Source organism: Leptonychotes weddellii, chromosome 11 (genome assembly GCF_054177405.1).
Source record: "Leptonychotes weddellii isolate Sample4059 chromosome 11, ASM5417740v2, whole genome shotgun sequence".
Taxonomy (NCBI): Eukaryota; Metazoa; Chordata; class Mammalia; order Carnivora; family Phocidae; genus Leptonychotes; species Leptonychotes weddellii.
Window position 1 is genome coordinate 82,215,846 of NC_138379.1, and position 17,899 is coordinate 82,233,744.

A 17,899-nucleotide genomic window follows, 5' to 3' on the forward strand; every position below is an offset into this window, starting at 1 on the left:
TTTATTACATTGTGTCATAATGTACTTGTTAGGTTGCAACAGGTTTCTCACACCCATGAGGCTGTGAGCTCTTCAAGGGGCAGTGTTGGTGCTCAGTACATTTCTAAGTGAATGATTGAGACCAGCTCCTATTTACTGGGCACTTGCTATGTGTCAGGCACTGTGGTACGTGGTTTACATGTGGTTATTTTTTATCCCAGCGCTTAAGTAACCTGCCTGCTCGCCCTTCTAGTAAGTGGCCGAACTGGAATTTAAAAACGAGACCTGTCTGGCTTCAGCAGCTGTGCTCCTACGTGCTCTGCTGTGCCGAGGACAGTATTTGTTCAGATTTGCTTTGTCCTTTTTCTCCAGCACAGACCAAGAGGAGGGGGATGACTGCATGGCGAGGCTTTGTGTTCGTTGTGCTGAGTGCCTGGTAAGCTCATGCCATTTCTCTGTTCACTGTTCATGTTCCATTTTCCTGCGTACTTAAGGGGATCCTTTGCCCTCAGAGGCAGCAGAGAATATGCAGATAAGGTCCAAAGCAAGGTATGAATCAAGGTCTTCCCCCAAAGCATTTTGGTCTCAGGGGACCGATTCTAACCGTTATTTTGTTTTCTGTCTCATAGGCATAGAGTGGTGTCCTTAGGTTAGGGAAGTCTCTGCCTACTGACAAGAGAGCACCCTGAAAGAGGAGGGGCCGGGCGCCTGGGTGGCTCAGTTGGTTAAGCGACTGCCTTCGGCTCAGGTCATGATCCTGGAGTCCCGGGATCGAGTCCCGCATCGGGCTCCCTTCTCGGCGGGGAGTCTGCTTCTCCCTCTGACCCTTCTCTCTCTCATGTGTTCTCTCTCATTCTCTCTGTCTCAAATAAATAAATAAAATCTTTAAAAGAAAAAAAAAAAGAGGAGGAGCCTGTGCTACCAGGATTATATTAGGAGACTTTGGCTGGTTGGACTCAGAATTCTGAATTGAACTTTTCTGCTGTGCCGCAGTTTTTTGTTTTTTTCCAGGGAATTAGAGTGATATAACCTTCTAGGTGACTTGTGGCTTTATCAGTAAGAAATACCCATGTTGGAGGGGCGCCTGGGTGGCTCAGTTGGTTAAGCATCTGACTCTTGATCTCAGCTCAGGTCTTGATCTCAGGGTTGTGAGTTCAAGCCATGTGTTGGGCTCCATACTGGGTGTGCAGCCTACTTAAAAAAAAGGAAGAAGGTGGGGCGCCTGGGTGGCTCAGTCGGTTAAGCGGCTGCCTTCGGCTTGGGTCATGATCCCAGGGTCCTGGGATCGAGCCCCACATCGGGCTCCCTGCTTGGCGGGGAGCCTGCTTCTCCCTCTCCCTCTTCCTGCCACTCTGCCTACTTGTGCTCTCTGTCAAATAAATAAATAAATAAAATCTTAAAAAAAAAAAAAAAGGAAGAAGGAAAAAAAAAAGAAAAAGAAATACCCACGTTGGAAGGCCTGAGTGTTGATTTAAATTTCAAAAGGCTGTCATCCCTCTGTTTTTTAAACTCTGGCTATGATTGGGAGGCTTGTGTGGCTGTCCCAGCGTCCTAGGAGGAGAGACTGTCTGATGTGGTGCAGTTGGAAACAGGTCAAAAGCAACTTACGATCTAATATGAAACATACCTGTCATTGCAGGGTTTAAACTTGAGTTCTCTTTATACTCACTGCCAAGCTCAGCGCTTGGCCAGATGACTGTAGCCCAACTGTTCACTGCAGTGTTCTTTGTTTCTCTCTCTCACAAACTGGAGTGTAATAGCTAAGATGAGGGGAAGGTTGAAGAGGATCTAACAATAACCCTTCAGGGTTTGAATACTCTGATAACACAAAATAAGTTAGTGTCCGTGATTATCACCATCCACATTTCAGATATTAATTTATTCAGCAGTTATTTACTGAGTATCTGACATGTGCCAGATAGATTCTGGGTACTTAGGAAACACAAGTGAACTTGTGACAAAAATCTCTGTCCTCAGATAACTTCCATTCTTTTCCATATGTAGAAAACTCTCATTCTTCAAGACACAACTGAAATGTCACTTTCTCTTAAAATAGTTATTATTGGTTATTAAACAATAACTAACTAAATCTTTTAAAAATAAGCAAAACATGGAGTATACCAGATGGTACTTAATGCAGTAGAGAAAAACAAAATAGGGAAAGAAAATGGGATGGCTGGATAGGGGGTATGATATTAAATACCTCACTGAAATGATATTTGAGCAAACACCTAAAAGAAGTAGATAGGATGCCATATAGCTGTTGCAGAGGAACATTCTGGACAGAGGAGATGGTAGGTGCAGCAACTCTGTGGAGGGGCCATGATTGGCATGTTCTTGGGACAGCAAGGAGACCAATGTGGCAGGAATGAAGTGAGCAAGGTGAAGAATAGCATTTGTTGACATCGGAGAGACAATGCCATATCTTATGAACATAATAAGTGAATGGAATGAACTGAGCTTTTATTCTTTTTTTTTTTAAAGATTTTATTTATTTTTTAGAGAGCGAGCGAGAGAGAAACAGCATGAGAGGGAAGAGGGTCAGAGGGAGAAGCAGGCTCCCCGCTGAGCCGGGAGCCCGATGTGGGACTCGATCCCAGGACCCTGGGATCATGACCTGAGCCGAAGGCAGACGCTTAACCATCTGAGCCACCCAGGCACCCCTGAGCTTTTATTCTTTTTTTTTTTTTTTAAAGATTTTATTTATTTATTTGAGAGATTGAGAATGAGAGAGAGAGAACACATGAGAGGGGATAGGGTCAGAGGACGAAGCAGACTCCCTGCCGAGCAGGGAGCCCGATGCGGGACTCGATCCAGGGACTCCAGGATCATGACCTGAGCCGAAGGCAGTGGCTTAACCAACTGAGCCACCCAGGCGCCCCCCTGAGCTTTTATTCTTAATGAAATGGGATGCACTGGAGATTTCTGAGAAGAGAAGCACTATGTATTTCCAAAGGCTCACTCTGGCTTCTGTGTTGAGGATAGGTGGTACCGTGGTCAAGGGGCCATGACAGTCATAGAGCCCAATAAGGAGACCTTAGCAATAATGCAGGTGAGAGGGGATGGTACGGGTTTGAACCAGGGTGGTAGGAAGTTGTTGTATTCTGATTATAGTTTGAAGGTAAAGCCAGAGGGATTTATGGATGGGTTTCCCATATCTGTGAAAGAATGAGAGGAATCAGGGATAATTCCATAGTTCTTGACTTGAGCAACTGATAGAATAAGTAGAGTAGATGTAGACTAGAGCCCTGGAGTTCTCCAAGGTTGATCAGTTGGGAAGAGGAAGGGGAATTGGTAAAGGAGGCTGAGAAGGAACATCCAGTGAGGTAGGAGAAAACCGGGAGGGTTTGCTATCCTGGGAACCGAGTGAAGAATGTGTTTCAAGGTAAAGAAGGTGATTAACTGTGTCAGTTGCTGCTGAGTCAGGTCAAGTAAAATGAGAACTGAGAAGTGATTATTGGCTGATCTGGTGATGTGGAGGTCATTGGTGACCTTGGCAAAAGCAGCTTCAGGAGAATAGAGGGGAAGAAAGCCCGATGGGGGTAAGGTTGAGAAAGAACGCAAAGAGAGATAACGGTGACAGTGGGTGTAAACAGCTCTTGCAAGGAGTTTTGCTGTGAAGAGATGCAGAGAAATAGGGTGATAGGTAGGAGGGAGATGTGTGTCAAGAGTTACTTTCTGTTTAAGATGGGAGAAATTATAGCACATTTGTATGCTGATGGAAATGATTCAGTAGAAAAGGAAAAAATGATGCTGCAGGGGGTGTGGGGTGGCTGGAGTAGCTCTAGGATGTGATGCACAACAGGGATGTTGACCTTAGAGAAAGGCAGGGAGAGAGTATCCATAAGAAGAGTAAGGAAGGCCATGCAGATGGGCCCAGATGCAGGTGAGTGCATAAATATGGTGACGGGAGCTCCCGGAAGTTCCCTGCTGACTACTCTTTTCCCAGTGTCGGGAGAAAGCAAGGTTGTCCGCTGAGAACAAAGTGAGGAGGACGTGCTGGAGGTTTGAGGAAAGAGGGAAAGGTAGTCATCCAGGAGAATAAGAGAACGATGGGCCAGAGAAAAGTGGTGTGCCAGGTAGTACTAATGGGCCACTTGAGGTTAAAAGTAATGAATACAAGTTTAAATAATAAAAGTAAGAATAATGGTAACAGTAGCCAATCTTGAATGAGTGCGTGCACAGTGCTAAGCACAATGCGAAGTGACTTCCATACATTGTCTCATTCAGTTCTCGTCGCCCTTCTGTGACGTGTCTGTATTTTTACTACCCCTCCACCCCCCATTTTACAGATAAGGAAACTGAGGCCTAGAGTCATTTAATAACTTTGCTCAAGGTCACACAGCCAGCAAAGGGTGAAGCTGGCATTGGAACTCAGAGAAACCGAGAAACCCAGACTCCTAGCTACAGTCCTCATGCTCTGCTGGAGACAGGCGTCTTTTCATGTGTGCTGAGGTTTTAAAAAATATCCACCATGGAAAAGGGAACCATTAGGATTTCAAAGCAGAAATTAGTCCAAAAGACAGCAAATATTTCGAGGGCCTTGGAGGCTTCATGGGAACGTAGATGCGCTGAGTCAGTGCTATTTCATTGTTAATGTCACCTCGTGCTGAGTTCCATCGAGGGGTCCTAGCACGACCTCTTTGTCTAAACTCTGACAGTGGCCACGTAGCTACACCACAACTGCTGTTCTTTCCCACCAGGACTCAGACTATGAAGAGACATATTGATGAAAGTCTTCATGATACAAGAAGAGTCACCTGCTAGCAGAACATGTCCCGTTCCACTGGCAGCTAAAGCCTCTCAGAAGCGGAGCTGGCTTGGATGGCAGTGCTGGAGGATTCTGGAAGTCATCAGGAGAGACTTCAGGAACCACTTATTTATTGAAGAAATGTTCTTTTTATATTTATAAACTGATTAAGAGCTCTCAGAAGAAACTCATAACTACCCCTTTTAATAACTTATGCTCTAGTTGAATGGAGTTCTCTTCCTGAATTGAAAGATACTTTTTGTTTCCCCTGTGTTTTTGAATGTATTACATGTTTTCTTCCAGTTATTTGAGGGGAATCCTAAACGTTGGCCACACCATGGATGCCAAAATACCTTGAAAAAATGAAATGGAGCTCGTAGCTTCCTGATGTGCTACAAGATGAAATGTTTGTTGGGGATAAGTGTCCTTTGTTATTTGCTCCATGAACGTTTTCAGCTATGAATCAGCAAAGAGCATATACTCCTTGGTTTCATGACACCATCAATTGTGTTTGGGTGACTTGGAACCCTAATTTCCATAGAGTTGGCAGGGCCAGGAGTCCATAGTTTGCTTTGACTGTGTTTTTAAAGTATTAAAATGTCATCAATTTATAATTAAGGAAGGGAATGGCGACCTAAAGGGATCGCTTTCTTTTGTCTTGCTAGGTGCAGTTTGTTACCTTACTCTCTTATAGCTGACTGATGAGTGGTTTCCTTCTTGATGTCCCAGATCAGAGGCAAGAAAAACTCTTTGTAAGGTTTTTAGTGGGGAATGTAGAGAATATTTTCTCAGTTATTTGCAATATTCTTTTTTAACAAATGCCATTCCGGAGTTCAAATGTTGGATTGGCTTTAATGAGGCTTCTATTTATAGGAAATAATCTTTTTGACCTGAGTCATTCTTCAGAACTTTTTTGTGTTCTAAAATGTGCCAAATATGAGTGAGCTAAGGTATTTACAGTTTTTGCATAATATTTGACATAAGGAAGTGAGATGGTACATAACCTTTACTTCTCATTTCTGTTCTCTGATACCTTATATCGACTTCCTCCATTTTCCCACAGCAAATGATTTCCAATTTTAATTTACATGGGATTTTCTATAAGCCATTAAGAAATATGCATGACATGTCCAGAAGGATCGACAGTGTAGTCCTCTGTAAAACAGTGGTAGAGTTTACTTCTCAATTATGAGAGACAAAAATTTTCCCCTCGTCCATTGCTGTTTTTTTCAACAGGGGAGTCCGTGATTCCTCACTAGGTGGCTCAGGAGGCTTCCATATTACAGCAAATACACCGTACACATTATACAAAAAAAATCACTTCCCCAGGATTTATTTTTAAAAATTTGGGTTATTAGTGCTGGAAGTCATCAGTAAAAACTTGAAAAAATATGACATAGGTTTGGCCTGGCCTCTTTTGTCAATCTAGTCCATACATAAGAGGGTCTGGTTAGTTAATTAGAAATTATGCTTTTTGTCTGGTTATGTAAGGAAGTGGAAGAGGAAAAGGCACATTGACAGTTTATTTCCAGTGTTTAAGCCTCAGAGTCTTGAGCTGCTTGGGCTCGTCTGGGGCCGGGCTAGTGAGACAGTCTGACACCTCAGCTGGGAGGGGAAAACATGTTTGAGCAACGAGAGTTGCCGCAAACTCTGGGCTCTAGATTTGAAGATAGAGATCTAACTGTGAGGCAGACTTGTGGGTCCTCATGTCTCTGAGAAAGAGATGATGCTATGGGAACCCAGCTAAAACCACATTTCCTGAATTGAGGAACTGGTTTTACCTTGGTTTTCTTGTAATTTCCTTTAGGCATGTTGTGAGGATTAATCCAGGCTAGTATGTTTGTCCCTTTAGGTAGATGGTGCTGTGTGGATACTTGGTCATTGTTATTTTGTAGCCTTGATCATGATTTGAACAAGTCCCTTTCTTCTTAAGTGACTGAACAGTAGCATCCTTCACGGGAATAGAGTAAGCTGATTAGTTCGTCTGCTCCATGACTTTTTTAAAAGGTCACATCAGTCCTAAGGCTGCTCTCAGTGTCCTTGCTCGTCTCTCATCCTGAGTCTGGCTTACAGCCTTACGGCTTTATTTTCTTTTCCTTTCTTTCTTTCTCTTTCTCCCAAAGGAGCAAAAAGCAGTATTTGGATACCTGCCTTCTTTAAGGATGGAAAGAAGATAAAGTTGGTTTTCTTTTTTTTAACTTTTTAAATATCTTCTCAGGTGCTATTCTCTCTCTTTTTCTTCTTGCTGCTCTGGATGCAGAGCACACTGTCTGAGGACCAGCCTTGTCTAGAAAGGAAATTTAATTCTGAAAGCTTCAGACAGGGTGAAAAGCCTTTCAGAATTTTTCTTCGGCTGCTGAAGGCTTTACCCGTGGTGACATTACCTTGTAAGTTTTGCGTATTGAGCTCTTAATTCTGTTACCAAATGTGAATTTATAAAATGCTTTGTGTTTTCCATGTGGCCTGTTACCCCAGGCTTCTTGGAGAATGTCTTAGTTCTCTGCAGCTCCCAAACTGTGTACTGGTGCTTCAAGAGGGAATGTTCTATGTCCCTGTGTAAAAAAACTGTTGGAGGCCAAATCCCGAATCTGAATGTTCTATTGTGTCACTCTGTTATGGTTCCAAATGAGAGGCGTAAGAAAACCCACAGGGAGTGGACCAAGCCTGTCACGTCATCGCACTACTGGGGACTTCGCTGCCAGAAGAGGCAGCTCCATTCCTTTGACTCCTGTGTTGGAATGCTGAACTGTTAGCAGCTGCATTTCATTGCATTTTTTGTGTTTGTTTTTTTGTAGGAGCGCGTGCACTGTTGGGCCATGTGCACAGACCTCGTGACTCTTGAGATCTTTACCACATCACAATTAATAAACTGCTTTGCACTTTCTGGCTACTTTTTGGTGTGTGTCTACATATAAAATGAGAGCTGTCAGATGCAAGGGGAGGAGGTTGTGGTTTCCAGCAGCAAAGCAGCCATTTGTCTCTAAGCTGTACCCCTGCAAGAACCTGCATAGATTCAGTGGTCTGCTGGAGCCAGCTCACATAGCAAGAGCTGATGGTTAAATTTTTAGGAATTTTGCAAGCCCATTGTTAAATGATTGGTAGCTTGAAACAGGCCGTGGTGGGAGTATTTATGTACATTGCTGCCTTACCATGCAATCATGTAGCATAGTCCTTGAGAGAGCAAATATTCAACAACTTTTCTTTTTATTATTTTTTCAAGATTTTATTTATTTATTTGAGAGACAGAGAGAGAACAGGAGCGGGGTGGGTGGGGGGAGCGGCAGAGGGAGAAGCAGGCTCTCCGCTGAGCAGGGAGCCCGACGATGGGCTCGATCCCAGGACCCCGAGATCATGACCTGAGCCGAAGGCAGACGCTTAACCGACTGAGCCACCCAGGCGCCCCTTCAACAATTTTGTGAATGATACAGGACAAGTTCCCAAAAAAGTAAATGGCCACGTGTAGGTCAAGCCAAGGTTGAAGGTGTGTATACTGAGAACACTTATTTTGAAGTGGCAACTTAAAAGCAAAAGATATCTTGACATGAGGAAGCTTTGAGTTCTTTTTTTGTTTTTTTTTTAAGATTTTATTTATTTATTTGAGACAGAGAGAATGAGAGACAGAAAGCATGAGAGGGAGGAGGGTCAGAGGGAGAAGCAGACTCCCCGCTGAGCAGGGAGCCCGATGCGGGACTCGATCCCGGGACTCCAGGATCATGACCTGAGCCGAAGGCAGTCGCTTAACCAACTGAGCCACCCAGGCGCCCGAAGCTTTGAGTTCTTATCTACGATGTCCAAATGGCCCACGGGGTTCACCAGGGGAATAAAGGCTACTTGTGTTCTGTAAATGCTGACATCACATGGTTAGAGGAAATCAACCTGGTAAGTTGGAGGACTGAGCGGGCCTGTCTTTGGAGGCAGGGATTGAGTGATTGCCTGGCTATACTGCACCTCTGTGTTGAGAGAAAAAAGTGAGAGTTTGCTTATTTTATTTTATTTTATTATTTTGAGGTTGCTGTATTTTAAACAGAGCAAAACGTTTTGTGTTCATCTTAAATTTATTGTATTCTGTTTGCATGCAGCTGATTTCTTTCTTGGGGACTGTTTGCCCGATGCCATTCGAAACCCCGCCCTCAGAGAGCTTGTAATCTAGAAGGGGAGACAGCACGAGCCCTGGTCTGGAATCTGAGGCTCTCCTCAGTAAGTTGAATTTATTACTTCTTTTTAGAACAAAAGTATAAATAAAAATTGGGTCATGGCCCAGATGACAGAAACGAGAACCTTGATTTAGAGGTTCCTGTTTGCATGTCTGTAGCCACCTCAGTGCACGCATTTGGTTTGTTCTGAGCCTGACCTGTGCGCAGAAGTCTTTGGAGTCGGACTTGGGTACTGCACTCTAGCAGAAATAGTGCGCTGCTTCCCCTGGGTGCGTCTCATCACGGGTAAGCCGTTGCTTTGCATTTCTTAAGAAGTGATTCAAACTTTTCAGAAGCTGGTTCTGAAGGTTTTAATTTGATGGCCACATTTGCAGGGCTCTCAACCTCTGCTGGAAGGGACTGCCGTAAGGTAGGCTGGTGGGTGCAGTTTTCGTTTCTGTAGTGTAGAGTCACTTCTGTTAAGATCCTTGGAGAATAAAGGGGAAGAGGTTTGCTCTTAATGAAAGAGTAGACGATGATGGTGGTGGACTTTAGCTTATAAGTTGCCTCTGTTTTTAGGTAGAGCAGTGATTGACTAGTCCTCCTGACTAGTTGTCCTTCAACTCACGGCAGCACCTGTCCCTCACCGGTTCCTTTCTCCCGATCCTAGACAGGCCAATATTTTTTTTTTTTGAAGATTTATTTATTTATTAGAGAGAGGGTGTGTGCACTAGCGGTGGGGGCGGTGGGGGCGGTGGGGGCAGAGGGAGAGAAAGTCTCAAGCAGACTCCACGCTGAGTGTGGAGCTGGACATGGGGCTTGACCTCACGATCCTGAGATGATGACCTGATCTGAAACCAAGAGTCGGAGGCTCAACTGACTGTGCCACCCAGACGCCCCTAGACAGGTCAATATTTAACCTTAAGAAGTTAGGAACTTAAACCTCTCAGTGTCCTTATTCGTCATGCTCTGATCTCATGAAGGCCTATTGTAGGGTGGTTTAGGTGTAACCCTGAGGAGGGAGCAGCAGTAATGACTTCCAAAGTCCCCCTCAGGTTAGAGGGTTGACCAATGCCATTGAGATTCTCTTACAAGGAGCCATGTAACCTCCCTGCCCGATGTAGGATAAGTGGTCTTGGAAGGACCAGAAGTTCGTGCCTTAGGGTGGTTACATGGATTCATGTACCTAAAAACAATGAGAGCCTGGAGGTGTGCAGCCAAGAGTAAACTGAGGGGACTTAGCATGGGGGGGCGGTGGGAGTGGGAGGAGGGCTATGTAAGGGAAGGCTGTGTGGTTGTCTGTTTGCTCAGTGGTTGGTTGTCCCTCTGGGTTGGCAGGGGAGGGGGGGCAAACACCTGCCCTCAGACAGCACCTTTCCCTATTTTGTCGTGTGATATCGTAATATTCGGGGGTCATTTTCACATCCTGTGTGGTAGTCTCATTGTCATGAGTCTCTTTTTTGAAGATGTTTTGCTGTCATCATTGTGCCGAGGGAAACAGTTCCTCTGCACTGTTAATGATGGGAAAGGGGATCCTTATAGTTACAGCTCCCGGGGGTGATAGAAGACATTTGCCAGGAGTTCTATTGTGAAAGCGCCATGAGCCCAGGTGCAAATGTTTGGCCAACATATGAGCTGCCTTACTGTGCAGAATTATCTCAAGAACATCTGCTGGGGAGATGTCAGGACCTGGAGAAGAAGCAGTGTAGAAGCTGAGAATTTAAATGGAGTCTTATTATGAAGGTGCTGAAGGAGCATCTGATGCTTTGGTTGGATTTCTAAAGACTGAGATTCGTTTATATAGATATTCTGTGTTTGTATATGTAAAATTCTGAATTTCATTATTCAGATATATATGTTCAGGACATATATATTCGGCATACACACACACACACACACACACACAATAGGAATTTCTGAATATTTGCCAACTAAAGGTAATCAAAACTTGACTAAAGTGTCCTTGGCCCTGTTAGGTGTTGCTCTCTCTTTTGACGAATGGTTCCCAGATCCCCCCTGGGCCTCCCTCTGTGCTAGCTCTGGATATGCAGAGGCACGTAGGCTCAGCTCTTGGCTTCATGGAGCTTATCATCTTGGGAGGTGAGGGTGGAGAGCAAGACTGTAATCAAACAGGCACACAAATAAATAGATAATTAGAGATTGTGACAAGTGCCCTGAAGGAAAGATAAATAGTACTGTTAAAACTTGTGGCTAGGAATCTGACCTGGTGAGCGTGGCTCAGGAGAGAGGTCCCTAAGGAAACCATATTAGCTTGCGATCTGAAAGCTGAACAGGAGTTCATTGGGTGAAGCCGGTGGGAAGAGCATTCAGTCAGAGGAGCAGATTCATCCTGTTGTGATAAATGAAGTTCAGAGAAGCTGGGCTCTAAAACATGGGATAGCTTCACAAACATGAGGAATAGTACCGCGTCGTGAGGGGACAGGTTCTGATCCGGAATGCCTGGGTTTAAATCCTGGCCCTGCTACTTGCTATGCATTATTAGGCGAGTCACTTCACCAGTCTGTGCCTTAGTTTCCCCATCTGTGAGGGCCCACAGGGTTGTCGTGAAGATCAAGTGGGTCAATGTGTAAGGTGCTCAGGCAGTTTCTGGCACATCGCCCTCTGTGATTTATTGCATATCAACGACTGATTTCTAGCGTGCTCCTATATTAACTAGGGGGGCCGAAGAAGTCCGGTCCTTTCATGGTAAGGATGAGGCCCAGGGAGATCGAGCAATTTCCCAGAGAGCAAAGAATTAGTTAATAGAAGGTCTGACCCAGGAGGAGAATTTTTTTTAGAAATTCAGTGCTTTTTCCATGAATTCATTGTTTCTCTCTTCGTTTACAGAGAGTTTAATGGTGCATATGAGTACTTTGAAGCAAAAATGGTATCTTCTATTCATTAGATTGCACATTTTTAAAAATTTGTTTGAAAATGGTTGAGTGTGGCTCTGAGTGACTTGAGTTTGGTGACCAGGTTCAGAGTCTCTTTGGGATCGCCGGTGTTGTCTTAGAATAGAATGGCCGGTTGTAGGAGATCTAAGTTGATTTCAATGTGATGGTCACATCTGCAGCCAGCAGCACTTACCCAGCATATCCCAGCATATGCCAGGCACAGGCCTGGGACACAAGAACATATGGTCCTTCTTGAGACTGTAGACTTAATGGGGTTTGGTGTAGACGCGTAAATCAGTCGTTACTCCTCCAAGTAGATGGTGCATTGCTCTGGGGGGGATGTACAAGAACGGTTTGCTGGACAGAGGAGGGAGCACAACCAACTCCCTGAAGACGAATGCATCCAGAGTGTGCAGGGGTCTCAGAAGTCCAGATATGATGCATTAACACCATGACATACTATAAAGGAAGTCCTTTATCATGCTCACCCAGGTACGTGTGGGGTGGGATGGGCATCAGAGCCAGAAGAGGACTGTGGCTGTCTTGAGAGAGATCTGCCTTTTCATCAGGTGTACTTATGTTTGGGGAAACTTAATGTGACTTTTTTTTTTTTAAGATTTTATTTATTTATTTGACAGAGAGAGATAGCGAGAGCAGGAACACAAGCAGGGGGAGTGGGAGAGGGAGAAACAGGCCTCCCGCGGAGCAGGGAGCCCGATGCGGGGCTCGATCCCAGGATCCTGGGATCATGACCTGAGCTGAAGGCAGATGCTTAACGACTGAGCCACCCAGGCACCCCTAATGTGACTTTTGGTATATCTGAGTCAGTGTTAATTATTATCTACGTTGTGATGGGATTCGAAAATTGAAACTTGAAAGTTTCCAGTTCATTCTGATTCACCATTTGCCATTCTTCTAAAGGTAGATGTTCAGAACCCAAATCTCTCCTAACACAACAAATTCTATTTCCTATCTGATTTTAGGTTATGAAAAATAGGATCTTATGTGGTAATGATTTCTAACTTTTCAAAGCACTGTTATCTACATTATCATATTTGATCCTTGCATTATTATCCCCATGTTATAGGCAAGGGGACCGAGGTTGAACAAGGTCAACTGACTTCTCTGCATAAATGGGACCTAGGGTAGGACTTCCTTGAACAGTTTGACCCTGATTTTCCAGATGGAGGATTTTGTTGGTTAGAACTCAGGTAAGAACTCTCTTAGGTAATCATTTTTTACAAGTTAAAATGACCACCATATGTGCTAGACTTCCCAGCAGAGCTGGGTAGGGTACTGTGATGGTATTACACAAAAGAGACCTTTCCTCCTTGAAGGTTCTAGGTAGAGTTCCTTCAGTGGCAGGATTTTTGGGGTGCAGGGATCATGGCTGAGACCAGCCACAGTAGGTGGTAGGAACCCAAGGCTGGTTGGATTGCAATTCCTTGGAGTTGGTCTTCTTCTGTTTCATTAAGAAAAATGTGGGGCAGGGGCGCCTGGGTGGCTTAGTCGGTTAAGCGTCTCACTCTTGGTTTTGGCTCAGGTCATAATCTCAGGGTCCTAGGGTTGAGCCCTGCATCAGGCTCTGTGCTGGGTGTGGAGCCTGCTTAAGATTCTCTTTCTTGGGGCACCTGGGTGGCTCAGTCGTTAAACATCTGCCTTCGGCTCAGGTCATGATCCCAGGGTCCTGGGATCGAACCCCACATCAGTCTCCCTGCTCATTGGGAAGCCTGCTTCTCCCTCTCCCACTCCCCCTGCTTGTGTTCTCTCTCTCGTTGTGTCTCTCTCTGTCAAATAAATAAATAAAATCTTTAAAAAAAAAAAAAGATTCTCTCTACCTCTTCTTCTGCCCCTCCCCACTCTGTCCCTCTCTTAAAAAAAAAAGTGGGGAAAAAGGGGCAACCCCCCCACCAAAACCTCACCATGGACATTTCATGCAGCTTCTTTCTGCCACAGAACTTGGTGAATACCTTAACTGGGTTGAAAATTTTCTCATTTGTGTATCTCCTTTCCCACACGTCCTGAACATTATCTGTTTAAAAGTGGCAATTTTAATTTAGTTGGAGAGATAGGCAAAACTTTCATGCTGAGTCTCCTGTAATCTCCTGTTTGTGTGAAACCGTGAGGTTGTAGGATCGCTAGGGTTGTCACCTCAAGAATATCCTGAAATTAGTTGCTTTTTTCCTCTCGAAAAGCCACTTTCATCTAATCTTCCCTAACAGCCAGTCTAAAGTGGCCCCCAAGCGACTCTCCAAACACCGCTCTGTTTTGTTTCATCATAGCAGATTCCAGCATCTGCTACTTTCTTGTTCATCCATTTGCCTCTTTTTTTCTTCCCCCCTCCATCTCCCCCCCGCTTACAAACTGCACGTGAGCGGGGCCTCTGCCCTTCTTGTTCGGGTCTGCATCCCAGAGCCTCAGACAGAGGCTGACCCACGGAGACACTGACTGTGGGTTTGCTAAATTAACAAACTTCTCTTGATGCTGTTTTCTGATTTTTGTTTTCTTTTATCTAAAGATTGAAAAATTGGTGAGCAGCATGTTTTGCCCACTGAAACTCATCCTGATGCCAGTGTTACTGGGTAAGTAGAAACCAAGGGATCAAGGAGGGGACTTGATTTCTCGTAAGTCTCGTGCATGCATCGTCAAAAGCCACTTTTATATATTTTCGTTTCCCCCTTGGTTTGTTGAAAACGGGAAACCCTAACCTGGAACTTCAGAGTTTTGTTGGAACAGCTGTTTTCGAAGCCAGGGAGCAAGCTCTTTCTTGGAAAGCTGAATCTTCCTGTGTTTCTATTAGACACCGAAGGCCTTCAGGTCCTGAGCTGGGCGTTCTGGGACTTTCCTGTGTGCTACAAAGAACATGTCTCTCTGGGATTCCTGAATTCTCAATTGTGACTTTAAAACCACAGCTAGTCTCAGATCAGGAAATGAAATCACCAGAGAGCCCCAGAATCCCTGCAGCCCCGTGTTCATGCTTTTGCCATTCCAGCCTTCTTGTGGTTCCACAAATGTGCTGAGCTCTTTCACAATCTGGGGCAGTTTCTTTTGCCAAGAGCTCTTTTCTCCTCACCTTCCCCGAGCAAGCCTGCCTAAGCCTTCCTTACCCTTCAGGGTTCTCTGTGAGCTCCACTTCCTTCTAAAAACCTCCTCGGGCTGCCCCCGCAGGTGGGGTCGGACTCTCCCGTTCTCGAACCCTCCGAACCCTCTGTGCTCAGGGCTGCTGCTTGTGGTTCAGCTCTTCTTTCTAAGTTGTTCATCCTCTCTCCCCGCCCTTTCTCTTTATCCACAGATCTAGCTCTGTGGGAGGAATAAATTACTCAGGAGGTGCTTTGCTCTCGTCGTCTCTTATTTTTCTCTTTTTCATTATTATTATTATTATTTTATTTTTTTTGTAGCTGGACATGGTAACCTAAATACTGACTCAGCCAAGTACAGAAAGAACTAACTGCCTTTGCTCTAATTCCAGGGAACATAGAGTGTGCACACACAGGCAGGCAGACAGACATACAGACACCCCCCACCCCACCCCCCGGAAAAGAGGATGTATTTAAGAGAATTTGTTTTTACAGAAGCAGGGCTGTCATGCTCTGGGCGGGGGGGCTTTAGGCATTTGCTCAGAGGTGCGGGAAGCAGCCCTCCCAGCCTGAGTTAGCAACCCAGTCCTGGAGCTAGTGGCTTGCTGGCATCAGGGGGTTTGTATTTCTTTGTGGAGAGGTTTGTCCTCCTCTGTAGAAAGTCTCATTTTCTTCAGCCATTTCTCGACCGATGTGAGTTTCTCTTCGCTCCCGCTCCCGTGGCCATTTTTGCTTTCTACCTGCCCTGCACCCCTCCTGCCACACACAGCGCTCCCCAGACTCAATTACTTGCGCTTCTTACGCCTTTAACCACACATCAAGCTGCTCAGTTCTTCCTTACAGGAAAATTCCAAATAAGTTTTGGAGCTAATTTTGATTTCTTTCAAAACAAGCCCCTCCAAAGGGTTTGGAGTTCATGTTTTCTTTTCCGTCTTCCCTACCATGTGCCTGCTGTTGGGCAGGAAGTTGATGCTCTTCTCTCAGCTTGCGTGGAAAGACTGGCACACTTTCTGTTTATTCCCACATGCGTTCACTTGGCTTTTCCTCCATATAAACTGGCCAGCATCTAAACGTGTCTTTCTTGATGTTGTTGTCTCTTTGCATAGAGCACATCTTGTGAAAACAGAAATAGCCATGTAAGGGTTTTCTCTTTTAGTGAAAAGAGAAATGACTTGAGCAATATACAGATAGCGGAGTGGTGTCATGCATGCAAAACACCCTCAGGCTGAAAAGCCAGGGCTGATGACAAAACTGGAATGGGAAGGTGGGGAGAAGACAAGCACAAAGGAAATTCAAGTGGAGAGCCATGCTCTGTATTGGCCTCATTTTTTTAAAGAATGTTTTTCTTTTTCTTTTTTTAAAATCTTATGTATTTATTGGGGTGGGGGAGGGGCAGCAGGACAAGCAGACTCTGGTTTGAGCACAGAGCCTGATGCTGGGCTCGATCCCAGGACACTGAGATCATGACCTGAGCTGAAACCAAGAGTCTGATGCTTAACCAACTGAGCCACCCAGCCGCCCCTGTATTGGCCTAATTACAAGGACCTGCACGACAGCCAGAATCAGCCAGCCAAGTCAGAGATAAGTTTTTGTAAAGAAACTAGAAAAAAGGAAAAGAGGAAGGAAGCAAAAATACCTGTGAATAGGGAACCCATGGGAAACTAGGAGCAAGAGACATCTCACTTCCTGTTCATGGATGTCTAAATTTGTGACCTGAAAGGAGGATGTCAGGGTTTCTCTTCTTTCTTTAGACAGGAGCTTAGAGAAAGGAATTCTGGGAAATGGGGAAGGGACCAGTTAGGAGAACGGGAGCAGATATGCATTTTTGCAGTATGAAGATTGCAGAACCCCTCTGACTTGGGAGGCCTGTGTGTAACTAGAGGGTATCTTTCTTACCCTTGGGAATGCCGTGCTGGCTTGAGTGACGGGCCTCTGAGTACTTTGTGTCAGGTGATCTGGGGAGGGAAGATGTAGAGTTACTTAATGTAGATTACTTAGTGATTAACTGATTTTTGTTGTTGAGGGTATTTGTCTAAATGATGTCTCCTCTTGCCTTTGACTTCTATAGATTATTCCTTGGGCCTGAATGACTTGATTGTTTCCTCCCTTGAGCTAACAGTCCGTGTGGGTGATTCAGCCCTGCTGGGATGTGTTTTCCAGAGCACAGAAGAGAAGCGTGTGACCAAGGTAGACTGGATGTTCTCATCAGGAGAGCACGCCAAGGTAACAAGGAGGAAATATTACTGTAGAAGCCCCTGGCCAGTGGTGTCAAGACAGTGAGGGGAGAGGGAGAACCAGGTCATCAGGTGCCATGAGATGGTGTTGCAAGAGTTTGGGCTGTGAAGCTTGTCAGAACTGGGCCTCTTCCTAGCTTGGCCCTTTGGCTGTGTAATCAGCTGGGCAAGTTACTCAACCTTGATGAACTTCAGCTTCCTCATCTGTGGAGATTGAAGGTCATTATCATAATGGTAACGCTTACCTTTTGGGTCATTGAGAAGTAATGGACAACATGCACATAAAGTTCTTTTTGTTTCTTTTCTTGATGTCTGCCCTTTGTAGAGTAGTATAGGTGGGTGGGAGGGCTGAGGAAGGTGAGAACATTGGTCTAGACAGAAGAGGCATGAGAATGATGTCACAGGAATCTTTTTTGTGGGGGAGAGGGCCAGATTCTTTGAGCATTCCGTGCCCCAGAGTTCACCTCTTTCTCCTTCATGGGGCTGCTTCAAGTGTTCAAGTGTTAGGATCAACTGATACAGCATGGTCTTTCATGGGAGCTCTTTGGAGTGGGAAATAGTGTATAAACCTAATTAGAGGTTCTGTGGAGATATTTGTATCTTAGGATCATTTCTGAAATACATCCTAAGTAATGTGTTACTAACAGTAAGGTCCTGAAGTTTGCTGATGAAATGTTCTTTCTGTAGCTCATAGCATGTTATTACTATAATGCTACTCTCACTCAAATTTTTATTAGTATTTTTTATTATAAGAGGGATAGGCCCATGGTGTAAGTAGAAATAAGGATTTCCCAGGGCTCCCTGTCCCAGCCTGGAAGCCACTCCCTGATGA

At 44.9% G+C, this 17,899-nt stretch overlaps 2 protein-coding genes across 8 annotated transcripts in view; both read left to right on the top strand.

Annotated features, from left to right (window-relative positions):
• Positions 1–7,613, top strand: part of MPZL3 (myelin protein zero like 3) — a 22,967-nt gene extending 15,354 nt beyond the window's left edge. The window contains exons 5-6 of one of the 2 annotated variants that reach the window (XM_006741596.3): positions 352–415; positions 4,683–7,613. In XM_006741596.3, coding sequence (XP_006741659.2) covers positions 352–415; positions 4,683–4,709 — 91 coding nt within the window. In that variant the 3' untranslated portion in view covers positions 4,710–7,613. The remainder of the gene's footprint in view (positions 1–351; positions 416–4,682) is intronic. The other variant, XM_031037082.2, reaches the window with a different exon arrangement.
• A 1,211-nt stretch (positions 7,614–8,824) lies between these two features.
• The window catches only part of JAML (junction adhesion molecule like), a 26,552-nt gene continuing 17,477 nt past the window's right edge, over positions 8,825–17,899 (top strand). The window contains exons 1-4 of one of the 6 annotated variants that reach the window (XM_081799366.1): positions 9,036–9,168; positions 12,844–12,967; positions 14,275–14,338; positions 16,902–17,056. In XM_081799366.1, coding sequence (XP_081655492.1) covers positions 14,296–14,338; positions 16,902–17,056 — 198 coding nt within the window. In that variant the 5' untranslated portion in view covers positions 9,036–9,168; positions 12,844–12,967; positions 14,275–14,295. Of the gene's footprint in view, positions 8,927–9,026; positions 9,169–9,196; positions 9,293–12,768; positions 12,968–14,274; positions 14,339–16,124; positions 16,147–16,901; positions 17,057–17,899 lie in introns of those variants that run through there. The other 5 variants (XM_081799367.1, XM_081799364.1, XM_081799363.1 and 2 more) reach the window with 5 other exon arrangements.